This window comes from Puma concolor, chromosome E4 (assembly GCF_028749965.1).
Source record: "Puma concolor isolate L17-30 chromosome E4, mPumCon1.1.hap2, whole genome shotgun sequence".
Lineage (NCBI taxonomy): Eukaryota > Metazoa > Chordata > Mammalia > Carnivora > Felidae > Puma > Puma concolor.
Genome location: NC_141683.1, coordinates 71,264,833 through 71,291,919, shown reverse-complemented (window position 1 = coordinate 71,291,919; position 27,087 = coordinate 71,264,833). Strand labels below are relative to the sequence as shown.

General features: G+C 39.0%; 1 protein-coding gene across 1 annotated transcript in view; it reads left to right on the top strand.

Moving 5' to 3' along the window:
* The window catches only part of LOC147572820 (ankyrin repeat domain-containing protein 26-like), a 188,005-nt gene that overhangs the window by 148,613 nt on the left and 12,305 nt on the right, over nucleotides 1-27,087 (top strand). The window contains exons 30-31 of the mRNA XM_086693475.1: nucleotides 1,161-1,231; nucleotides 1,562-1,655. Of these exons, the coding sequence (XP_086549601.1) occupies nucleotides 1,161-1,231; nucleotides 1,562-1,655 (165 nt within the window). The remainder of the gene's footprint in view (nucleotides 1-1,160; nucleotides 1,232-1,561; nucleotides 1,656-27,087) is intronic.

Here is a 27,087-nt window from a genome sequence, read left to right as displayed (position 1 = left end):
ATTATTTATTTTGAGATCACTTTTTTAAAGTCCTTTGTTTTGAGAGACGGAGAGAGACAGAGAGACAGAGAGATTTTGGGGAAGGGCATGAAGGGAGAGAGAGAAAAAGGGAGAGAGAGAGAGAGAGGGAGAGAGAGAGAGAGAGAGAGAGAGAGAGAGAGAGAGAGAGAGAGAGAATCCCAAGCAGGCTCCTCACTGTCCATGCAGAGCTTGATGTGGGGCTCAATTACATGACCCTGTGATCATGTCCTGAGCTGAAATCAAGAGCCAGACACTGAACCGACTGAGCCACTCAGGTGCCCCAGTAGGTGCTGTTATTACCTTCATTTTACAGATGCAGAGATTGAGACATGGAAGTTTTAGGTAGTGTGCTCAAGGTCATACAGCTCATAATGAGCAGAACTGGGAAATCAGACCCAGGCATTCTGGCCCCTACTAGGATATTGCTTCTCAAATTCTTCCATGAAATATCTTGTCACTGAAAACAGCGTGTTCAGTTTCATAATCACGAGAATAGGAACGTAATTCACCTATGTGAATATGTAAAATCATAGTTGATGTGGTGCTTGGAATATGAAAATAGAAATGTTTACCATAAAGTAAATTCCTATATATCCTCCATTTGACCAATAGATACATTTGTACATTTATGTGATCATATATAATTTAAAAACATTAACGATGTTATGTTTTTGTAGGAGAGTATGGTTGGTAAACTATTCTGTAAGAGTATTGAAACATTTCATCTTTGTAGGCCATAGTCTCTGTTGTAGAAGCTGAACTCTTTTGTTATGATCTCAAAGTAGCCATCAATCAGCATGTAGAGGAGAGGGTGGCTGGCTCCAAAAATATTTTACTTACAGCGGCGCTTGGGTGGGTTAGTTGGCTGAGGTCCTGACTCTTAATTTCCACTCAGGTCATGATCCCAAATCCCACATCATGAGACTGGTCATGAGACCGAGCCCCACATCAGGCTTCACCCTGAGCTAGCAGCCTGCTTACAATTTTCTCTGTCTCTCCCTCTGTCTCTCTCCCCCACTTCTGCATGCTCTCTCTCTCTCTCTGTCTCTCTCTCAAGTAAAAAAAAAATTAGTTAAAGAAACCGATGATGGTTTTCTACTGGATTTTCAGTGGTTAAAATTATTTTTTCTCTATTTTAGTTGCAAGAAGAACAGAAACGACCTGGAGAGGCCACAAGATATGCTGAGGAGATGAAAGATCATGTGCAAAAGTATAATTTAAACCTCACAGAAAATAACTTGTTTATTTATAAAGCAGATAAACAGTGTAGTATGGGAAATGTATTAGTTATGCCAGTATATCATTGTTAAGCTGGATACAAATACCAGCTTTGAGCTATTTTTAAATGCAGAATTGTGGCATATTATCTCTGAATTTTGCACCTTATCCACAAAACACGGTGAGAAAAATGGCACAATTCCCAAATCTTCCTCTTGACAACATTTTAAGGATTTCTGTAATACCCTCATTTGTTCAGTAAGTATGTGATGTTGTTTTAAATTTATGTGTGAGAATAATTATCTTAAGTTCTGCATTTTAGGCTACAGGTTAAAAATGCCACACAAGAAGCAACCATCAAACATCAAGCGGCCCAGATTCAAGATCTTGAGAACAACGTGATAAAGACAAGTTTGGTAAGTCGATCTCTTAATGTCTGTCCTACTGAAAAGGAATCCGTATTTCACTAGTAGTAGTACATAAGAATGTTTTGGATCCCATGGAAAATCTAACTGCTGCAAAGGTTTGGTTGATATTGTTCCTACTTGCTACTAGTGATGTAATTCTTCTATATAGATGAAGTTGATTGAATTCATAAAGTAATGATGTTTATAGTGAGATTTTCATAAAAAAACATTGTGAGAATCTAAAAAAAGCAACATTTTATATATACCACATTGAGCATTTTAGTCCACCTTTGGCTACTGTTAATAATGCTGCTGTGAACGTTGGCATACAGATGTGTGAGACTCCCTGCTACTATTTTTCAGCGTGTTTCAAACGTCCCCAATCTTTGAGTGATCATTTGATCTTGAATTCTGACATTCTCTTGTAATCTCATGCCTTCAGTGAGAGTTTGAGAACGGTTTATTTTAATGATGATTTGTTGTAATTAGTAATTACAAGTTTGCAATTTATTCTCTTCATTAACAATGACCGGCAGATCATTATGCAAACGTCCTTCTCAAAGGAATGGACTTTTCTCCTTGTTGGATTTTGTAAAGGAAAAGAAATGCCAGTGAAAAAGGAGAAATGGTTTCTCTGTCAGAGACTTACCTAGTAACATAGTGCTCCTACCATTGCAAGTTCAGACTCATTTTTTTTTCCATTCACGTGAGTTAATCAGCCTTTCAGAGATTTCACAATTCAATCTCAGAAAAGACTAATGTGCCATTCAAGATTCTCATTTATTCATATGTAGTGAAACCCCAACTGTTTTCCAAGCAGAACAGTGAATGTCATCCGACTCTCACCCTCCTTTGGAGGATGCTCATTGTACATCCTAAGTGGGAGCAATGAGGTAGATACACTGACCAACTCGTTTCTGTCAGTCACAAAAGCTATATAATATACATGCAAGTTTCATTAGGCAGCTATACCCGTCAGGGGAACTAGAATATTGTGTTGACTGGTTCTTTGTATGACTGAGGGGACATTGAAAACTACTTTCTTTTCTGTACGTCTTATTAATGAGTCACATTGTAATAGGAAATTTTTCATGCGAGTAATATGACACTCTGTTGATCAGTCTTCTATGAATGAGAGTGCTAGGCATGGTCCTGCTACTGTGTCCTAAAGAAATCATTAAGGTCTCAAAAACTAAAATCTGTAAGGATATCCGAAACTGATGAAGCTTATTAAAGAATAACGAGGGATTTTCTGTACATCTCTATAGAAAGGAATTAGGGTTATGGCATGAAATTACCTGACACTTTAAAGTGTTCCCTGTGAAACAAAAACTTAGATAGCTTTCAGCCAACTGAGTCCATAGCTCTGACTTCTCTAGAAGGTCCTTATCTCCTGAATCCCCAAACCAGGGGCTACCTGGGTGAAGATATTTGATGCACACAATTTTGAGGTGAAGAATCTGGATTGGGAAGAAGAGGTAGCTGTAGCCAACTTAACCTTCCTAACAGTATAGTCAGGTATGGGTCTGAAAGGAACTTCAGAAGACTTCCGTAAGTTGAAATCTCTATGGACGAAGAAATTACTCAAAAGGAAACAAAGGCAAACCAGTGATCATCCAGTCCTTGTGATAAATGTCGTGTTATAAAGAAAAGCGAGACAGAGTATGCTGGTCAGCATCCTACGGGTAAGGGTGCTCCCTAAGACTCAATAAGAAAAACACACTCAAAGTAACACCGAAAAGAGTCCAAATAAAATGTACACGATTAGCTGTCTACAAAGGTACTCCATGTCAAGTAATGATTTTTGAGTGCGCGGTTGAGATGCTGTCTGTGAGCACCTAGATGGAAGAGCGAAAAGGACACATGGCCTAGGTAAAGGGGCCAAAGCTGGAAATGTGAATTAGAGAATCTGGTTTTGAAGCCTTAAGAGCAATTCAAAACACAGATAGCAAGGGGCAAGGACTTAATGTCAGGGGTTGCCGTCCTTCAGAAATAAGGTGTGGTTAAAAGAGCAGAGGGAGGGCATGGTCATTTTTCTCAGCTGCTGCTGAAAAGTGAAGCAGGATAGAGACCTTAATAAAATTAAAAACACACAAAAAAAGAGGTTCTTGATGACCCTCAAAATGTCTTAGTGGAATGATAGGAGTGAAAGTTAGATTTTAGTGTAAAAGAAGGAAATAAGTGAAGAAAAGTTGAATCTGTGGATGAGACGATACATTAAAGAATGTTCGAGTCCACTGCAAGGGGAGAAGCAGCGTGATAGATGGACAAAGCTTCAAAAGTTAAGCAAATGGTTAATAGAAAAGGAGAAATTGAAATCTTTCTTCCTTATGCAGCTGGTGCTGTGATTTACAGATGTGTAGCACTTTACCAACTACAAAGCTCTGGGGCCAGCTTTTCTGATATGTTGTTACCACAAAGCCTTAATCTCCACATCAGAGTACCTGCTAAAGCAGCCTAATGTAAACAGTGTGGGCATGAAATGATTGAGGAACTTTGGTTTAGCAAGACTCCATTATTTCCATGTCAGTGGCTTTCCCTTGCCTCTGATGGTCATGTAAAGCATCTATTACTCAATGTAAGAGGTGCTATTTGTACCGTAGTCCGTGAGTATTGTCCACTGAGTAGTATAGACAGGGAGTTAGTTAAAAGTATTATAAGTGGGAAAAAACAAGTACTGTTTGCTAGTGGCATTGGCGAAAGTTGTGTGAAGTACTGAGGAGAGATTCTGGGCCTCATGCTCTCCATTTGCTGCCACTTGTAGTGGTATGAAGAACGACTTCAGTATAATTTGTATAGGGGACCACTTGTATTGGCATGCCACCTGCCTTAACTATCTCATTGTATTGGAACGCAAAATACAGCAACAGTAATCATGCTAAATGCATACACTTAGAGCTGACTATGTGCCACGTACCCTTCTAAGTTGTTCACGTATTATTTCCTAATTTTATATTCCCAAGATCCCAGTGAGGTAGATCCTATTATTATTTATTTTTCAGATCACTTTTATAAGATTATTTTGAGAGAGAGAGAAAGAGAGAGACAGAGAGACAGACAGAGATTGTGGGAAGAGCAGGTAGGGGGAGAGAGAGAGAGAGAGAGAGAGAGAGAGAGGGAGAGAGAGAGAGAATGCCAAGCAGGCTCCTCGCTATCCACGCAGAGCTGGATGTGGGGCTCAATCACGTGACCCTGAGATCATGTCCTGAGCAGAAATCAAGAGCCAGACGCTGACCCGGCTGAGCCACTCAGGTACCCCAGTAGGTGCTGTTATTACTTTCATTTTACAGATTTAGAGACTGAGACACGGAAGTTTTAGGTACTGTGCTTAAGGTCATACAGCTCATAACCAGCAGAATTGGGAATTCAGACCCAGGCTTTCTGGCTCCTACTAGGATACTGCTTGTCAAACTCTTCCATGAAATATCTCGTTGTCACTGAAAACAGCATGTTCAGTTTCATAATCACGAGAACAGCAATGTCATTCACCTATGTGAATATTGAAAATCATAGTTGATATGGTGCTTGGAATATGAAAACAGAAATGTTTACCATAAGGTAATTTCCTATATTTCCTCCATTTGACCAGTAGATACATTTGTATTTTTATCTCACCATATATAATTTAAAACCATTAACAACGTTATGTTTTTGTAGGAGAGTAAGATTGGTCAACTATTCTGGAAGAGTATTGAAACGTTTTCGGCTTTGTAGGCCATAGTCTCTGTTGTAGAAGCTGAACTCTTTTGTTATGACCTAAAAGTAGCCATCATTCAGCATGTAGAGGAGAGTGTGGCTGGGTCCAATAAGATTTTAGTTACAGGGGTGCTTAGGCGGCTTAGTTGGTTGAGCGTCCTGACTCTTAATTTCCACTCAGGTCATGATCCCAAACCCCACATCATGAGACCGGTCATGAGACCGAGCCCCACATCAGGCTTCACCCTGAGCTTGCAGCCTGCTTACCTTTTTCTCTGTCTCTCCCTCTGACTCCCTTCCCACTTGTGTGTGCTCTCTCCCTCTCTGTCTCTCGTTCAAGTATAAAATAACAACAACAAAAAAAAAACATTTAGTACAGAAACAGGTGATGGTGTTCAACTAGATTGACAGTATTTAAAAGTATTATTTTTTCTTTATTTTAGTTACAAGAAGCACAGGAACGACATGCAGAGGCCGAAAGATACGCTGAGAAGATTAAAGATCATATGCTAAAGTATAATTTAAACCTCACAGAAAATAACTTGTTTATTTATAAAGCAGATAAGGAGTGTACTATGAGAAATGTATTAGTTATGCGAGTATATCATTGTCAAGCTGGATACAAATTCCAGCTTTGAGCTATTTTGCAATGCAAAATTTTGGCATCTTATCCCTCAATTTTGCACCATTGCCACAAAACACAACGAGAAAATTGGCACAATTGCCAAATCATCCTCTTGATACCATTTTAACAATCTGTAATACCCTCACTTGTTCAGAAGTTACACGATACAGTTTTAAAATTATGTGTGAGAATAATTATCTTGAGATCTGCATTTTAGGCTAAAGGTTAAAAATGCCAGGCAAGAAGCAACCATCAAACATCAAGCGGCCCAAATTCAAGATCTTCAGAGCAACTTGCTAAAGGCAAGTTTGGTAAGTCGATCTCTGAATGATTGTCCTGAAAAGGAATCCTTATGTCACTAGTAGTAGTACATAAGAATGTTTTGGATCCTATGGAAATTTTCACTGATCAAAATATTTGGTTGATATTGTTTCTGCTTGCTACTAGTGATGTAATTCTTCTGTATAGATGAAGTTGATTGAATTCATAAAGTAATGATGTTTGTAGTGAGATTTAAATAAAAATATTGTGAGAATCTAAGAAGAGCAACATTTTGTATATACCACAGTGAGCATTTGGTTTAGTCCTCCTTTTGGCTATTGTATATAAAGGTGCTGTGAACATTGTCATACAGATGTGTGAGTCCCTGCTAATATTTTTCAGCGTGTTTCAAACGTCCCCAGTCTTTGAGTGATCATTTCATCTGGCATTCTGACATTCTGTTGTAAACCCAACCCTTTAGTGAGAGTTTCAGAAAGAGTTCTTTTAATGATGATATGTTGTAATTTATAATTACAAATTTGCAACTTATTCTCTTCATCAACAATGACTAGCAGGCCATTATGCAAACGTCCTTCCCAAAGAATAGCCTTTTTTCTTTGTTGGATTTTGTAAAGGAAAAGAAATGCCAGTGAAAAAGGAGAAATGGCTGCTCTGTCAGGGCCTTACCTAGTAACATAGTTCTCCTACCATTGCAAGTTCAGAAACTCATTTTTTTCCATTCACTTGAGTTAATCAGCCTTTCAGAGATTTCAGAATTCAATTGCAGAAAAGACTAATGTGCCATTCAAGATTCTAATTTATGTAGTGAAACCACAACTGTTTTCCAAGTGGAACAGTGAATGTCATCCCACTCTCACCCTCCTTTGGAGGATGCTCATGGTACATCCTAAGTGGGAGCAATGAGGTAGATACACTGACCAACTCGTTTCTGTCAGTCACAAAAGCTATATAATATACATGCAAGTTTCATTAGGCAGCTATACCCGTCAGGGGAACTAGAATATTGTGTTGACTGGTTCTTTGTATGACTGAGGGGACATTGAAAACTACTTTCTTTTCTGTACGTCTTATTAATGAGTCACATTGTAATAGGGAACTTTTCATGCGAGTAATATGACACTCTGTTGATCAGTCTTCTATGAATGAGAGTGCTAGGCATGGTCCTGCTACTGTGTCCTAAAGAAATCATTAAGGTCTCAAAAACTAAAATCTGTAAGGATATCCGAAACTGATGAAGCTTATTAAAGAATAACGAGGGATTTTCTGTACATCTCTATAGAAAGGAATTAGGGTTATGGCATGAAATTACCTGCCACTTTAAAGTGTTCCCTGTGAAACAAAAACTTAGATAGCTTTCAGCCAACTGAGTCCATAGCTCTGACTTCTCTAGAAGGTCCTTATCTCCTGAATCCCCAAACCAGGGGCTACCTGGGTGAAGATATTTGATGCACACAATTTTGAGGTGAAGAATCTGGATTGGGAAGAAGAGGTAGCTGTAGCCAACTTAACCTTCCTAACAGTATAGTCAGGTATGGGTCTGAAAGGAACTTCAGAAGACTTCCGTAAGTTGAAATCTCTATGGACGAAGAAATTACTCAAAAGGAAACAAAGGCAAACCAGTGATCATCCAGCCCTTGTGATAAATGTCGTGTTATAAAGAAAAGCGAGACAGAGTATGCTGGTCAGCATCCTACGGGTAAGGGTGCTCCCTAAGACTCAATAAGAAAAACACACTCAAAGTAACACCGAAAAGAGTCCAAATAAAATGTACACGATTAGCTGTCTACAAAGGTACTCCATGTCAAGTAATGATTTTTGAGTGCGCGGTTGAGATGCTGTCTGTGAGCACCTAGATGGAAGAGCGAAAAGGACACATGGCCTAGGTAAAGGGGCCAAAGCTGGAAATGTGAATTAGAGAATCTGGTTTTGAAGCCTTAAGAGCAATTCAAAACACAGATAGCAAGGGGCAAGGACTTAATGTCAGGGGTTGCCGTCCTTCAGAAATAAGGTGTGGTTAAAAGAGCAGAGGGAGGGCATGGTCATTTTTCTCAGCTGCTGCTGAAAAGTGAAGCAGGATAGAGACCTTAATAAAATTAAAAACACACAAAAAAAGAGGTTCTTGATGACCCTCAAAATGTCTTAGTGGAATGATAGGAGTGAAAGTTAGATTTTAGTGTAAAAGAAGGAAATAAGTGAAGAAAAGTTGAATCTGTGGATGAGACGATACATTAAAGAATGTTCGAGTCCACTGCAAGGGGAGAAGCAGCGTGATAGATGGACAAAGCTTCAAAAGTTAAGCAAATGGTTAATAGAAAAGGAGAAATTGAAATCTTTCTTCCTTATGCAGCTGGTGCTGTGATTTACAGATGTGTAGCACTTTACCAACTACAAAGCTCTGGGGCCAGCTTTTCTGATATGTTGTTACCACAAAGCCTTAATCTCCACATCAGAGTACCTGCTAAAGCAGCCTAATGTAAACAGTGTGGGCATGAAATGATTGAGGAACTTTGGTTTAGCAAGACTCCATTATTTCCATGTCAGTGGCTTTCCCTTGCCTCTGATGGTCATGTAAAGCATCTATTACTCAATGTAAGAGGTGCTATTTGTACCGTAGTCCGTGAGTATTGTCCACTGAGTAGTATAGACAGGGAGTTAGTTAAAAGTATTATAAGTGGGAAAAAACAAGTACTGTTTGCTAGTGGCATTGGCGAAAGTTGTGTGAAGTACTGAGGAGAGATTCTGGGCCTCATGCTCTCCATTTGCTGCCACTTGTAGTGGTATGAAGAACGACTTCAGTATAATTTGTATAGGGGACCACTTGTATTGGCATGCCACCTGCCTTAACTATCTCATTGTATTGGAACGCAAAATACAGCAACAGTAATCATGCTAAATGCATACACTTAGAGCTGACTATGTGCCACGTACCCTTCTAAGTTGTTCACGTATTATTTCCTAATTTTATATTCCCAAGATCCCAGTGAGGTAGATCCTATTATTATTTATTTTTCAGATCACTTTTATAAGATTATTTTGAGAGAGAGAGAAAGAGAGAGACAGAGAGACAGACAGAGATTGTGGGAAGAGCAGGTAGGGGGAGAGAGAGAGAGAGAGAGAGAGAGAGAGAGGGAGAGAGAGAGAGAATGCCAAGCAGGCTCCTCGCTATCCACGCAGAGCTGGATGTGGGGCTCAATCACGTGACCCTGAGATCATGTCCTGAGCAGAAATCAAGAGCCAGACGCTGACCCGGCTGAGCCACTCAGGTACCCCAGTAGGTGCTGTTATTACTTTCATTTTACAGATTTAGAGACTGAGACACGGAAGTTTTAGGTACTGTGCTTAAGGTCATACAGCTCATAACCAGCAGAATTGGGAATTCAGACCCAGGCTTTCTGGCTCCTACTAGGATACTGCTTGTCAAACTCTTCCATGAAATATCTCGTTGTCACTGAAAACAGCATGTTCAGTTTCATAATCACGAGAACAGCAATGTCATTCACCTATGTGAATATTGAAAATCATAGTTGATATGGTGCTTGGAATATGAAAACAGAAATGTTTACCATAAGGTAATTTCCTATATTTCCTCCATTTGACCAGTAGATACATTTGTATTTTTATCTCACCATATATAATTTAAAACCATTAACAACGTTATGTTTTTGTAGGAGAGTAAGATTGGTCAACTATTCTGGAAGAGTATTGAAACGTTTTCGGCTTTGTAGGCCATAGTCTCTGTTGTAGAAGCTGAACTCTTTTGTTATGACCTAAAAGTAGCCATCATTCAGCATGTAGAGGAGAGTGTGGCTGGGTCCAATAAGATTTTAGTTACAGGGGTGCTTAGGCGGCTTAGTTGGTTGAGCGTCCTGACTCTTAATTTCCACTCAGGTCATGATCCCAAACCCCACATCATGAGACCGGTCATGAGACCGAGCCCCACATCAGGCTTCACCCTGAGCTTGCAGCCTGCTTACCTTTTTCTCTGTCTCTCCCTCTGACTCCCTTCCCACTTGTGTGTGCTCTCTCCCTCTCTGTCTCTCGTTCAAGTATAAAATAACAACAACAAAAAAAAAACATTTAGTACAGAAACAGGTGATGGTGTTCAACTAGATTGACAGTATTTAAAAGTATTATTTTTTCTTTATTTTAGTTACAAGAAGCACAGGAACGACATGCAGAGGCCGAAAGATACGCTGAGAAGATTAAAGATCATATGCTAAAGTATAATTTAAACCTCACAGAAAATAACTTGTTTATTTATAAAGCAGATAAGGAGTGTACTATGAGAAATGTATTAGTTATGCGAGTATATCATTGTCAAGCTGGATACAAATTCCAGCTTTGAGCTATTTTGCAATGCAAAATTTTGGCATCTTATCCCTCAATTTTGCACCATTGCCACAAAACACAACGAGAAAATTGGCACAATTGCCAAATCATCCTCTTGATACCATTTTAACAATCTGTAATACCCTCACTTGTTCAGAAGTTACACGATACAGTTTTAAAATTATGTGTGAGAATAATTATCTTGAGATCTGCATTTTAGGCTAAAGGTTAAAAATGCCAGGCAAGAAGCAACCATCAAACATCAAGCGGCCCAAATTCAAGATCTTCAGAGCAACTTGCTAAAGGCAAGTTTGGTAAGTCGATCTCTGAATGATTGTCCTGAAAAGGAATCCTTATGTCACTAGTAGTAGTACATAAGAATGTTTTGGATCCTATGGAAATTTTCACTGATCAAAATATTTGGTTGATATTGTTTCTGCTTGCTACTAGTGATGTAATTCTTCTGTATAGATGAAGTTGATTGAATTCATAAAGTAATGATGTTTGTAGTGAGATTTAAATAAAAATATTGTGAGAATCTAAGAAGAGCAACATTTTGTATATACCACAGTGAGCATTTGGTTTAGTCCTCCTTTTGGCTATTGTATATAAAGGTGCTGTGAACATTGTCATACAGATGTGTGAGTCCCTGCTAATATTTTTCAGCGTGTTTCAAACGTCCCCAGTCTTTGAGTGATCATTTCATCTGGCATTCTGACATTCTGTTGTAAACCCAACCCTTTAGTGAGAGTTTCAGAAAGAGTTCTTTTAATGATGATATGTTGTAATTTATAATTACAAATTTGCAACTTATTCTCTTCATCAACAATGACTAGCAGGCCATTATGCAAACGTCCTTCCCAAAGAATAGCCTTTTTTCTTTGTTGGATTTTGTAAAGGAAAAGAAATGCCAGTGAAAAAGGAGAAATGGCTGCTCTGTCAGGGCCTTACCTAGTAACATAGTTCTCCTACCATTGCAAGTTCAGAAACTCATTTTTTTCCATTCACTTGAGTTAATCAGCCTTTCAGAGATTTCAGAATTCAATTGCAGAAAAGACTAATGTGCCATTCAAGATTCTAATTTATGTAGTGAAACCACAACTGTTTTCCAAGTGGAACAGTGAATGTCATCCCACTCTCACCCTCCTTTGGAGGATGCTCATGGTACATCCTAAGTGGGAGCAATGAGGTAGATACACTGACCAACTCGTTTCTGTCAGTCACAAAAGCTATATAATATACATGCAAGTTTCATTAGGCAGCTATACCCGTCAGGGGAACTAGAATATTGTGTTGACTGGTTCTTTGTATGACTGAGGGGACATTGAAAACTACTTTCTTTTCTGTACGTCTTATTAATGAGTCACATTGTAATAGGGAACTTTTCATGCGAGTAATATGACACTCTGTTGATCAGTCTTCTATGAATGAGAGTGCTAGGCATGGTCCTGCTACTGTGTCCTAAAGAAATCATTAAGGTCTCAAAAACTAAAATCTGTAAGGATATCCGAAACTGATGAAGCTTATTAAAGAATAACGAGGGATTTTCTGTACATCTCTATAGAAAGGAATTAGGGTTATGGCATGAAATTACCTGCCACTTTAAAGTGTTCCCTGTGAAACAAAAACTTAGATAGCTTTCAGCCAACTGAGTCCATAGCTCTGACTTCTCTAGAAGGTCCTTATCTCCTGAATCCCCAAACCAGGGGCTACCTGGGTGAAGATATTTGATGCACACAATTTTGAGGTGAAGAATCTGGATTGGGAAGAAGAGGTAGCTGTAGCCAACTTAACCTTCCTAACAGTATAGTCAGGTATGGGTCTGAAAGGAACTTCAGAAGACTTCCGTAAGTTGAAATCTCTATGGACGAAGAAATTACTCAAAAGGAAACAAAGGCAAACCAGTGATCATCCAGCCCTTGTGATAAATGTCGTGTTATAAAGAAAAGCGAGACAGAGTATGCTGGTCAGCATCCTACGGGTAAGGGTGCTCCCTAAGACTCAATAAGAAAAACACACTCAAAGTAACACCGAAAAGAGTCCAAATAAAATGTACACGATTAGCTGTCTACAAAGGTACTCCATGTCAAGTAATGATTTTTGAGTGCGCGGTTGAGATGCTGTCTGTGAGCACCTAGATGGAAGAGCGAAAAGGACACATGGCCTAGGTAAAGGGGCCAAAGCTGGAAATGTGAATTAGAGAATCTGGTTTTGAAGCCTTAAGAGCAATTCAAAACACAGATAGCAAGGGGCAAGGACTTAATGTCAGGGGTTGCCGTCCTTCAGAAATAAGGTGTGGTTAAAAGAGCAGAGGGAGGGCATGGTCATTTTTCTCAGCTGCTGCTGAAAAGTGAAGCAGGATAGAGACCTTAATAAAATTAAAAACACACAAAAAAGAGGTTCTTGATGACCCTCAAAATGTCTTAGTGGAATGATAGGAGTGAAAGTTAGATTTTAGTGTAAAAGAAGGAAATAAGTGAAGAAACCTTGAATCTGTGGATGAGACGATACATTAAAGAATGTTCGAGTTCACTGCAAGGGGAGAAGCAGCGTGATAGATGGACAAAGCTTCAAAAGTTAAGCAAATGGTTAATAGAAAAGGAGAAATTGAAATCTTTCTTCCTTATGCAGCTGGTGCTGTGATTTACAGATGTGTAGCACTTTACCAACTGCAAAGCTCTGGGGCCAGCTTTTCTGATATGTTGTTACCACAAAGCCTTAATCTCCTCATCAGAGTACCTGCTAAAGCAGCCTAATGTAAACAGTGTGGGCATGAAATGATTGAGGAACTTTGGTTTAGCAAGACTCCATTATTTCCATGTCAGTGGCTTTCCCTTGCCTCTGATGGTCATGTAAAGCATCTATTACTCAATGTAAGAGGTGCTATTTGTACCGTAGTCTGTGAGTATTGTCCACTGAGTAGTATAGACAGGGAGTTAGTTAAAAGTATTATAAGTGGGAAAAAACAAGTACTGTTTGCTAGTGGCATTGGCGAAAGTTGTGTGAAGTACTGAGGAGAGATTCTGGGCCTCATGCTCCCCATTTGCTGCCACTTGTGGTGGTATGAAGAACGACTTCAGTATAATTTGTATAGGGGACCACTTGTATTGGCATGCCACCTGCCTTAACTATCTCATTGTATTGGAACGCAAAATACAGCAACAGTAATCATGCTAAATGCATACACTTAGAGCTGACTATGTGCCACGTACCCTTCTAAGTTGTTCACGTATTATTTCCTAATTTTATATTCCCAAGATCCCAGTGAGGTAGATCCTATTATTATTTATTTTTCAGATCACTTTTATAAGATTATTTTGAGAGAGAGAGAAAGAGAGAGACAGAGAGACAGACAGAGATTGTGGGAAGAGCAGGTAGGGGGAGAGAGAGAGAGAGAGAGAGAGGGAGAGAGAGAGAGAATGCCAAGCAGGCTCCTCGCTATCCACGCAGAGCTGGATGTGGGGCTCAATCACGTGACCCTGAGATCATGTCCTGAGCAGAAATCAAGAGCCAGACGCTGACCCGGCTGAGCCACTCAGGTACCCCAGTAGGTGCTGTTATTACTTTCATTTTACAGATTTAGAGACTGAGACACGGAAGTTTTAGGTAGTGTGCTTAAGGTCATACAGCTCATAACCAGCAGAATTGGGAATTCAGACCCAGGCTTTCTGGCTCCTACTAGGATACTGCTTGTCAAACTCTTCCATGAAATATCTCGTTGTCACTGAAAACAGCATGTTCAGTTTCATAATCACGAGAACAGCAATGTCATTCACCTATGTGAATATTGAAAATCATAGTTGATATGGTGCTTGGAATATGAAAACAGAAATGTTTACCATAAGGTAATTTCCTATATTTCCTCCATTTGACCAGTAGATACATTTGTATTTTTATCTCATCATATATAATTTAAAACCATTAACAACGTTATGTTTTTGTAGGAGAGTAAGATTGGTCAACTATTCTGGAAGAGTATTGAAACGTTTTCGGCTTTGTAGGCCATAGTCTCTGTTGTAGAAGCTGAACTCTTTTGTTATGACCTAAAAGTAGCCATCATTCAGCATGTAGAGGAGAGTGTGGCTGGGTCCAATAAGATTTTAGTTACAGGGGTGCTTAGGCGGCTTAGTTGGTTGAGCGTCCTGACTCTTAATTTCCACTCAGGTCATGATCCCAAACCCCACATCATGAGACCGGTCATGAGACCGAGCCCCACATCAGGCTTCACCCTGAGCTTGCAGCCTGCTTACCTTTTTCTCTGTCTCTCCCTCTGACTCCCTTCCCACTTGTGTGTGCTCTCTCCCTCTCTGTCTCTCGTTCAAGTGTAAAATAACAACAACAACAAAAAAAAAACATTTAGTACAGAAACAGGTGATGGTGTTCAACTAGATTGACAGTATTTAAAAGTATTATTTTTTCTTTATTTTAGTTACAAGAAGCACAGGAACGACATGCAGAGGCCGAAAGATACGCTGAGAAGATTAAAGATCATATGCTAAAGTATAATTTAAACCTCACAGAAAATAACTTGTTTATTTATAAAGCAGATAAGGAGTGTACTATGAGAAATGTATTAGTTATGCGAGTATATCATTGTCAAGCTGGATACAAATTCCAGCTTTGAGCTATTTTGCAATGCAAAATTTTGGCATCTTATCCCTCAATTTTGCACCATTGCCACAAAACACAACGAGAAAATTGGCACAATTGCCAAATCATCCTCTTGATACCATTTTAACAATCTGTAATACCCTCACTTGTTCAGAAGTTACACGATACAGTTTTAAAATTATGTGTGAGAATAATTATCTTGAGATCTGCATTTTAGGCTAAAGGTTAAAAATGCCAGGCAAGAAGCAACCATCACACATCAAGCGGCCCAAATTCAAGATCTTCAGAGCAACTTGCTAAAGGCAAGTTTGGTAAGTCGATCTCTGAATGATTGTCCTGAAAAGGAATCCTTATGTCACTAGTAGTAGTACATAAGAATGTTTTGGATCCTATGGAAATTTTCACTGATCAAAATATTTGGTTGATATTGTTTCTGCTTGCTACTAGTGATGTAATTCTTCTGTATAGATGAAGTTGATTGAATTCATAAAGTAATGATGTTTGTAGTGAGATTTAAATAAAAATATTGTGAGAATCTAAGAAGAGCAACATTTTGTATATACCACAGTGAGCATTTGGTTTAGTCCTCCTTTTGGCTATTGTATATAAAGGTGCTGTGAACATTGTCATACAGATGTGTGAGTCCCTGCTAATATTTTTCAGCGTGTTTCAAACGTCCCCAGTCTTTGAGTGATCATTTCATCTGGCATTCTGACTTTCTGTTGTAAACCCAACCCTTTAGTGAGAGTTTCAGAAAGAGTTCTTTTAATGATGATATGTTGTAATTTATAATTACAAATTTGCAACTTACTCTCTTCATCAACAATGACTAGCAGGCCATTATGCAAACGTCCTTCCCAAAGAATAGCCTTTTTTCTTTGTTGGATTTTGTAAAGGAAAAGAAATGCCAGTGAAAAAGGAGAAATGGCTGCTCTGTCAGGGCCTTACCTAGTAACATAGTTCTCCTACCATTGCAAGTTCAGAAACTCATTTTTTTCCATTCACTTGAGTTAATCAGCCTTTCAGAGATTTCAGAATTCAATTGCAGAAAAGACTAATGTGCCATTCAAGATTCTAATTTATGTAGTGAAACCACAACTGTTTTCCAAGTGGAACAGTGAATGTCATCCCACTCTCACCCTCCTTTGGAGGATGCTCATGGTACATCCTAAGTGGGAGCAATGAGGTAGATACACTGACCAACTCGTTTCTGTCAGTCACAAAAGCTATATAATATACATGCAAGTTTCATTAGGCAGCTATACCCGTCAGGGGAACTAGAATATTGTGTTGACTGGTTCTTTGTATGACTGAGGGGACATTGAAAACTACTTTCTTTTCTGTACGTCTTATTAATGAGTCACATTGTAATAGGGAACTTTTCATGCGAGTAATATGACACTCTGTTGATCAGTCTTCTATGAATGAGAGTGCTAGGCATGGTCCTGCTACTGTGTCCTAAAGAAATCATTAAGGTCTCAAAAACTAAAATCTGTAAGGATATCCGAAACTGATGAAGCTTATTAAAGAATAACGAGGGATTTTCTGTACATCTCTATAGAAAGGAATTAGGGTTATGGCATGAAATTACCTGACACTTTAAAGTGTTCCCTGTGAAACAAAAACTTAGATAGCTTTCAGCCAACTGAGTCCATAGCTCTGACTTCTCTAGAAGGTCCTTATCTCCTGAATCCCCAAACCAGGGGCTACCTGGGTGAAGATATTTGATGCACACAATTTTGAGGTGAAGAATCTGGATTGGGAAGAAGAGGTAGCTGTAGCCAACTTAACCTTCCTAACAGTATAGTCAGGTATGGGTCTGAAAGGAACTTCAGAAGACTTCCGTAAGTTGAAATCTCTATGGACGAAGAAATTACTCAAAAGGAAACAAAGGCAAACCAGTGATCATCCAGCCCTTGTGATAAATGTCGTGTTATAAAGAAAAGCGAGACAGAGTATGCTGGTCAGCATCCTACGGGTAAGGGTGCTCCCTAAGACTCAATAAGAAAAACACACTCAAAGTAACACCGAAAAGAGTCCAAATAAAATGTACACGATTAGCTGTCTACAAAGGTACTCCATGTCAAGTAATGATTTTTGAGTGCGCGGTTGAGATGCTGTCTGTGAGCACCTAGATGGAAGAGCGAAAAGGACACATGGCCTAGGTAAAGGGGCCAAAGCTGGAAATGTGAATTAGAGAATCTGGTTTTGAAGCCTTAAGAGCAATTCAAAACACAGATAGCAAGGGGCAAGGACTTAATGTCAGGGGTTGCCGTCCTTCAGAAATAAGGTGTGGTTAAAAGAGCAGAGGGAGGGCATGGTCATTTTTCTCAGCTGCTGCTGAAAAGTGAAGCAGGATAGAGACCTTAATAAAATTAAAAACACACAAAAAAGAGGTTCTTGATGACCCTCAAAATGTCTTAGTGGAATGATAGGAGTGAAAGTTAGATTTTAGTGTAAAAGAAGGAAATAAGTGAAGAAACCTTGAATCTGTGGATGAGACGATACATTAAAGAATGTTCGAGTTCACTGCAAGGGGAGAAGCAGCGTGATAGATGGACAAAGCTTCAAAAGTTAAGCAAATGGTTAATAGAAAAGGAGAAATTGAAATCTTTCTTCCTTATGCAGCTGGTGCTGTGATTTACAGATGTGTAGCACTTTACCAACTGCAAAGCTCTGGGGCCAGCTTTTCTGATATGTTGTTACCACAAAGCCTTAATCTCCTCATCAGAGTACCTGCTAAAGCAGCCTAATGTAAACAGTGTGGGCATGAAATGATTGAGGAACTTTGGTTTAGCAAGACTCCATTATTTCCATGTCAGTGGCTTTCCCTTGCCTCTGATGGTCATGTAAAGCATCTATTACTCAATGTAAGAGGTGCTATTTGTACCGTAGTCTGTGAGTATTGTCCACTGAGTAGTATAGACAGGGAGTTAGTTAAAAGTATTATAAGTGGGAAAAAACAAGTACTGTTTGCTAGTGGCATTGGCGAAAGTTGTGTGAAGTACTGAGGAGAGATTCTGGGCCTCATGCTCCCCATTTGCTGCCACTTGTGGTGGTATGAAGAACGACTTCAGTATAATTTGTATAGGGGACCACTTGTATTGGCATGCCACCTGCCTTAACTATCTCATTGTATTGGAACGCAAAATACAGCAACAGTAATCATGCTAAATGCATACACTTAGAGCTGACTATGTGCCACGTACCCTTCTAAGTTGTTCACGTATTATTTCCTAATTTTATATTCCCAAGATCCCAGTGAGGTAGATCCTATTATTATTTATTTTTCAGATCACTTTTATAAGATTATTTTGAGAGAGAGAGAAAGAGAGAGACAGAGAGACAGACAGAGATTGTGGGAAGAGCAGGTAGGGGGAGAGAGAGAGAGAGAGAGAGAGGGAGAGAGAGAGAGAATGCCAAGCAGGCTCCTCGCTATCCACGCAGAGCTGGATGTGGGGCTCAATCACGTGACCCTGAGATCATGTCCTGAGCAGAAATCAAGAGCCAGACGCTGACCCGGCTGAGCCACTCAGGTACCCCAGTAGGTGCTGTTATTACTTTCATTTTACAGATTTAGAGACTGAGACACGGAAGTTTTAGGTAGTGTGCTTAAGGTCATACAGCTCATAACCAGCAGAATTGGGAATTCAGACCCAGGCTTTCTGGCTCCTACTAGGATACTGCTTGTCAAACTCTTCCATGAAATATCTCGTTGTCACTGAAAACAGCATGTTCAGTTTCATAATCACGAGAACAGCAATGTCATTCACCTATGTGAATATTGAAAATCATAGTTGATATGGTGCTTGGAATATGAAAACAGAAATGTTTACCATAAGGTAATTTCCTATATTTCCTCCATTTGACCAGTAGATACATTTGTATTTTTATCTCATCATATATAATTTAAAACCATTAACAACGTTATGTTTTTGTAGGAGAGTAAGATTGGTCAACTATTCTGGAAGAGTATTGAAACGTTTTCGGCTTTGTAGGCCATAGTCTCTGTTGTAGAAGCTGAACTCTTTTGTTATGACCTAAAAGTAGCCATCATTCAGCATGTAGAGGAGAGTGTGGCTGGGTCCAATAAGATTTTAGTTACAGGGGTGCTTAGGCGGCTTAGTTGGTTGAGCGTCCTGACTCTTAATTTCCACTCAGGTCATGATCCCAAACCCCACATCATGAGACCGGTCATGAGACCGAGCCCCACATCAGGCTTCACCCTGAGCTTGCAGCCTGCTTACCTTTTTCTCTGTCTCTCCCTCTGACTCCCTTCCCACTTGTGTGTGCTCTCTCCCTCTCTGTCTCTCGTTCAAGTATAAAATAACAAAAAAAAAAAAAAACCAAAAACATTTAGTTACTGAAACAGGTGATGGTGTTCAACTAGATTGACAGTATTTAAAAGTATTATTTTTTCTTTATTTTAGTTACAAGAAGCACAGGAACGACATGCAGAGGCCGAAAGATACGCTGAGAAGATTAAAGATCATATGCTAAAGTATAATTTAAACCTCACAGAAAATAACTTGTTTATTTATAAAGCAGATAAGGAGTGTACTATGAGAAATGTATTAGTTATGCGAGTATATCATTGTCAAGCTGGATACAAATTCCAGCTTTGAGCTATTTTGCAATGCAAAATTTTGGCATCTTATCCCTCAATTTTGCACCATTGCCACAAAACACAACGAGAAAATTGGCACAATTGCCAAATCATCCTCTTGATACCATTTTAACAATCTGTAATACCCTCACTTGTTCAGAAGTTACACGATACAGTTTTAAAATTATGTGTGAGAATAATTATCTTGAGATCTGCATTTTAGGCTAAAGGTTAAAAACGCCAGGCAAGAAGCAACCATCACACATCAAGCGGCCCAAATTCAAGATCTTCAGAGCAACTTGCTAAAGGCAAGTTTGGTAAGTCGATCTCTGAATGATTGTCCTGAAAAGGAATCCTTATGTCACTAGTAGTAGTACATAAGAATGTTTTGGATCCTATGGAAATTTTCACTGATCAAAATATTTGGTTGATATTGTTTCTGCTTGCTACTAGTGATGTAATTCTTCTGTATAGATGAAGTTGATTGAATTCATAAAGTAATGATGTTTGTAGTGAGATTTAAATAAAAATATTGTGAGAATCTAAGAAGAGCAACATTTTGTATATACCACAGTGAGCATTTGGTTTAGTCCTCCTTTTGGCTATTGTATATAAAGGTGCTGTGAACATTGTCATACAGATGTGTGAGTCCCTGCTAATATTTTTCAGCGTGTTTCAAACGTCCCCAGTCTTTGAGTGATCATTTCATCTGGCATTCTGACTTTCTGTTGTAAACCCAACCCTTTAGTGAGAGTTTCAGAAAGAGTTCTTTTAATGATGATATGTTGTAATTTATAATTACAAATTTGCAACTTACTCTCTTCATCAACAATGACTAGCAGGCCATTATGCAAACGTCCTTCCCAAAGAATAGCCTTTTTTCTTTGTTGGATTTTGTAAAGGAAAAGAAATGCCAGTGAAAAAGGAGAAATGGCTGCTCTGTCAGGGCCTTACCTAGTAACATAGTTCTCCTACCATTGAAAGTTCAGAAACTCATTTTTTTTTCCATTCACTTGAGTTAATCAGCCTTTCAGAGATTTCAGAATTCAATTGCAGAAAAGACTAATGTGCCATTCAAGATTCTAATATATGTAGTGAAACCACAACTGTTTTCCAAGTGGAACAGTGAATGTCATCCCACTCTCACCCTCCTTTGGAGGATGCTCATTGTACATCCTAAGTGGGAGCAATGAGGTAGATACACTGACCAACTCGTTTCTGTCAGTCACAAAAGCTATATAATATACATGCAAGTTTCATTAGGCAGCTATACCCGTCAGGGGAACTAGAATATTGTGTTGACTGGTTCTTTGTATGACTGAGGGGACATTGAAAACTACTTTCTTTTCTGTATGTCTTATTAATGAGTCACATTGTAATAGGGAACTTTTCATGCGAGTAATATGACACTCTGTTGATCAGTCTTCTATGAATGAGAGTGCTAGGCATGGTCCTGCTACTGTGTCCTAAAGAAATCATTAAGGTCTCAAAAACTAAAATCTGTAAGGATATCCGAAACTGATGAAGCTTATTAAAGAATAACGAGGGATTTTCTGTACATCTCTATAGAAAGGAATTAGGGTTATGGCATGAAATTACCTGCCACTTTAAGGTCTTCTCTGTGAATCAAAAACTGAAGATTGCATTCGGCCAACTCAGTGCATAGGTCTGACTTCTCTAGAAGGTCCTTATCTCCTGAATCCCCAAACCAGGGGCTACCTGGGTGAAGATATTTGATGCACACAATTTTGAGGTGAAGAATCTGGATTGGGAAGAAGAGGTAGCTGTAGCCAACTTAACCTTCCTAATAATATAGTCAAGTATGGGTCTGAAAGGAACTTCAGAAGACTTCCATAAGTTGAGATCTCTATGGACTAAGAAATTACTCAAAAGGAAACAAAGGCAAACCAGTGATCATCCAGCCCTTGTGATAAATGTTGTGTTATAAAAAAAGCGAGACAAAGTGCACTCGTCAGCATCCTAAGTTTGGTAAAGGTGCCCCGTAAGACTCAATAAGAAAGACACACTCTAACGCTGAAAAGAGTCCAAATAAAATGTACACGATTAGCTGTCTACAAAGGTACTCCATGTCAAGTAATGATTTTTGAGTGCGCGGTTGAGGATGTTGTCTGTGAGCACCTAGATGGAAGAGCGAAAAGGACACGTGGCCTAGGCAAAGGGGCAAAGCTGGAAATGTGAATTAGAGAATCTGGTTTTGACGACTTAAGAGCAATTCAAAACACAGGTAGCAAGGGGAAGGATTTAATGTCAGGGATTGCCATCCTCCAGAAATAAGGTGGGGTTAGAAGCACAGAGGGAGGGTATGATCATTTTTCTCAGCTGCTGCTGAGAAGTGAAGCAGGATTAAGACTTTAATAATTTTTTTTTAAAAAAAGGTCCTTTATGACCCTCAAATTTTCTTAGTGGAAGTTAGATTTTAGTGTAAAAGAAGGAATAAGTGAAGAAAACTTGAATCTGTGGATGAGATGATTCATTAAAGAATATTTGAGTCCACTGCAAGGGGAGAAGCGGTGTTATAGATGGAGAAAGTTTCAAACTTAAGCAAATGGTTAATAGAAAAGGAGAAATTGAAATCTTTCTTCCTTATGCAGCCGGTGCTGGGATTTACAGATTTGTAGCACTTTACCAACTGCAAAGCTCTGGGGCCAGCTTTTCTGATATGCTGTTACCACAAAGCCTTAATCTCTTCACCAGAGTACCTGCTAAAGCAGCCTAACGTAAACAGTACGGGCATGAAATGATTGAGGACATTTGGTTTAGCAAGACTCCATTATTTCCATATCAGTGGCTTTCCCTTGCCTCTGATGGTCATATAAAGCATCTACTACTCAGTCTAGGTGGTGCTATTTGTACTTTACTCTGTGAGCATTGTCCACTGAGGGTATAGAGAGGATGTTATTTGAAAGTATTATAAGAGGAAAAAAAAAAGTATTGTTTGCTAGTGGCATTGGCGAAAGTTGTGTGAAGTACTGAGGAGAGATTCTGGGCCTCATCCTCCCCATTTGCTGCCACTTGCGGTGATATGAAGAATAACTTCAGTATAGTTTGTATACGGGGCCACTTGTATTGGCATGCCACCTGCCTAAACTATCTCATTGTATTGGAACGCAAAATACAGCAACAGTAATCATGCTAAATGCATACACTTAGAGCTGACTATGTGCCACGTACCCTTCTAAGTTGTTCATGTATTATTTCCTAAATTTATATTACCAAGATCCCAGTTAGGTAGATACTATTATTATTTATTTTGAGATCATTTTTTTGAGGTTCCTTATTTTGAGAGAGAGAGAGAGACAGATTGTGGGGAAGGGAAGGTAGGGAGAGTGAGAAAGAGGGAGAGAGAGAGAGAGAGAGAGAGAGAGAGAGAGTGAGAGAGAGAGACAGAATTCCAAGCAGGCTCCTTGCTGTCCACGTAGAGCCTGATGTGAGGCTTAATCACGTGACCCTGAGATCATGTCCTGAGCAGAAATCAAGAGCCAGACGCTGACCCGGCTGAGCCACTAAGGTACCCCAGTAGGTGCTGTTATTACTTTCATTTTACAGATTTAGAGACTGAGACAAGGAAGTTTTAGGTACTGTGCTTAAGGTCATACAGCTCATAACCAGCAGAATTGGGAATTCAGACCCAGGCTTTCTGGCTCCTACTAGGATACTGCTTGTCAAACTCTTCCATGAAATATCTCGTTGTCACTGAAAATAGCATGTTCAGTTTCATAATCACGAGAATAGAAATGTCATTCACCTATGTGAATATTTAAAATCATAGTTGATGTAGTGCTTGTAATGTGAGAACAGAAATGTTTACCATAAGGTAATTTCCTATATTTCCTCCATTTGACCAGTAGATACATTTGTATGTTTATCTGATCATATATAATTTATAAACATTAACAACGTTATGTTTTTGTAAGAGAGTAAGTTTGGTAAACTATTCTGGAATAGTATTGAAACATTTTCGGCTTTGTAGGCCACAGTCTCTGTTGTAGCAGCTCCACTCTGCTGTTATGACCTAAAAGTAGCCATCAATCAGCGTGTAGGGGAGAGTGTGGCTGGGTCCAATAAGATTTCAGTTACAGGGGCACTTGGGTGGCTTTGTTGGTTGAGCGTCCTGACTCTTAATTTCTGCTCAGGTCATGATCCCAAACTCCACATCATGAGACCGGTCATGAGACCGAGACCCACATCAGGCTTCACCCTGAGCTTGGAGCCTGCTTACAAGTTTCTCTGTCTCTCCCTATGACTCCCTTCCCCATTTGGGCGTTCTCTCTCTCTCTCTCTCTCTCTGTGCCCCACTAAGTTAAAAAAAATAATAATAATAACATTTCGTTACAAAAACAGGTGATGGTGTTTTACTAGATTGTCAGTAGTTAAAATTATTTTTTTTCTTTATTCTAGTTGCAAGAAGCAAAGGATCGAGAGGCAAAGGACATAAGATATGCGGAGAAGACGTAAGATCATATGGAAAAGTATAATTTAATCCTCACAGAAAATACCTTATTTATACAGCAGATAAGCAGTGTAGTACGAGAAATATACTTGTTATGCCAGTACATTATTGTTAAGCTGGATACAAATTCCAGCTTTGAGCTATTTTGAAATGCAAAATTGGGGATATTATATCTCTATTTTGCACCTTATCCACAAAACACGAGAAAAATGGCACAATTCCCAAATCTTCCTCTTGACACAATTTTACGAATTTCTGTAAGACCCTCATTTGTTCAGATATTATTGGTATTGTTTTACACTTATGTGTGAGAATAATTATCTTAAGATCTGCATTTTAGGCTAGAAGTGCAAAATGCCAGGCCAGAAGAAACCATCAAACAACAAGCGGCCCAAATTCACAATCTTCCGAGCAACTTGTTAAAGACAAGTTTGGTAAGTCGGTCGCTTAATGTCTGTCCTACTGAAAACGAATCCGTATTTCACTAGGACTAGTACATAAGAATGTTTTGGATCACATGGAAAGGCTCACTTATCGAAAAATTGGTTGATGTTGTTGCTATTTGCTACTAGCAATGGAATTTTTCTATAGAGATGAAATTGATTGAACTCATAATGATGTTTATAGTGAGATTTTCATAAAAACAATGTGAGAGTCTAAAAAAGCAACATTTTATATATACCACAGTGAGCGTTTGGTTTAGTCCACCTTTTGGCTACTGTTAATAATGCTGCTGTGAACGTTGGCATACAGTTGTGTGAGTCCCTGCTAATATTTTTCAGCGTGTTTCAAACTTCCGCACGCTTTGAGTGATCATGTCATCTTGAAATCTGACTTTCTCTTGTAGTCTCAATCCTTCAGTGAGAGTTTGAGAATGGGTTATTTTAATGATGATTTGTTGTAATTTGTAATCACAAGTGTGCAATTTATTCTCTTCATCAAGAATGACTAGCAGGTCGTTATGCAAACGTCCTTCTCAAGGGAATGGACTTTTCTCTTTGTTGGATTTTGTAAAGGAAAAGAAACGCCAGTGAAAAAGGAGAAATGGCTGCCCTGTCAGGGTCTTACCTAGTAACACAGTGCTCCTACCATTGCAAGCTCAGAAACTCATTTTCTTTTTCCACTCACTTGAGTTAATCAGCCTTTCAGAGATTTCACAATTCAATCTCAGAAAAGACTAATGTGCCATTCAGGATTCTCATTTATTCATATGTAGTGAAACCCCAACTGTTTTCCAAGCAGAACACTTAATGTCCTCGCACTCTCACCCTCCTTTGGAGGATTCTCATTGTAAATCCTAAGTGGGATTTACACTTAGGTAGATACACTGACCAACTCGTTTCTGTCAGTCGCAAAAGCTATATAATATACATGCAAGTTTCATTAGACAGCTATACCCGTCAGGGGAATTAGAACATTCTGTTGACTGGTCCTTTTTGTGGCTGAAGAGACATTGAAAATTATTTTCTTTTCTAGACGTCTTATAAATGAGTCACATAGTAACAGGGAACTTTTCATGCGAGTAACATGACTCTCTGTTGATCAGTCTTCTATGAATGAGAGTGCTAGGCGTTGTCCTGCTACTGTGTCCTAAAGAAATCTTTAAGGTCTCAAAAACTAAAATTTGTAAGGATATCCGAAACTGAAGAAGCTTATTAAAGAATAACGAGGGATTTTCTGTGTATCCCTATAGAAAGGAATTAAGGTTATGGCATGAAATTGTCTGCCACTTTAAGGTGTTCCCTGTGAAACAAAAACTTAGATAGCTTTCAGCCAACTCAGTCCATTGCTCTGACTTCTCTAGAAGGTCCTTATCTCCTAAATCCCCAACCAGAGGCTTCCTGGGTTGAGAAATTTTTTGGTGGGGCTGGGGGCGTTACTCTTCTTGTTGTATCTTTAGTTTTATTTTTTTTTAAATTTGCATCCCAATTAGTTAGCATTTAGTGAAGCAATGATTTCAGGAGTAGATTCCTTAATGCCCCTTGCCCATTTAGCACATCGCCCCTCCCACAACCCCTCCAGCAACCCTCAGTTTTTTCTCCATATTTATGAGTTTCCTGTGTTTGTCCTCCTCCCTGTTTTTATATTATTTTTGTTTCCCTTTCCTTTTGTTCATCTGTTTTGTCTCTTAAAGTCCTCATATGAGAGCAGTCATATGGTTTTTGTCTTTCTCCTACTAATTTCACTTAGCATAACACGCTCCAGTTCCATACACGTAGTTGCAAATGGCAAGATTCCTTTTTTTTGATTGCTGAGTAATACTCCATATATATATATATATATATATATATATATATATATATATATATATATATCACATCTTCTTTTTTTAATTTTTTTAACGTTTTACTCATTTTTGAGACAGGGGAGACAGAGCGTGAACAGGTGAACAGGGGAGGGTCAGAGAGAGGGAGACACAGAATCTGAAACAGGCTCAAGGCTCCCTCCCAGCTGTCAGCACAGAGCCCAATGCGGGGCTCGAACCCACGAACCGTGAGATCGTGACCTGAGTCCAAGTCAGAAGCTTAACTGACTGAGCCACCCAGGAACCCCAAACATCTCCCTTTTAACGTGATTATTATCCATTTCTGTATCATCTTTAAAGAACTAATCCATTCTTTTGCCCGTTTTTATATTGGATTGTCTTTTCATTATTGGAAGAGTTATTTAAATGTCCTACATGCAAATCCCTTAGCAGATATGGGATTTTCAGGTATTTTCTCCTATTTAGTCACTTGCCTTTTCACTTTCTTGATGGTGATATTTGAAGCGTAGTAGTTTTTAATTTTGATAAAGTAAACTTAATCTGCTTTTGACTTTT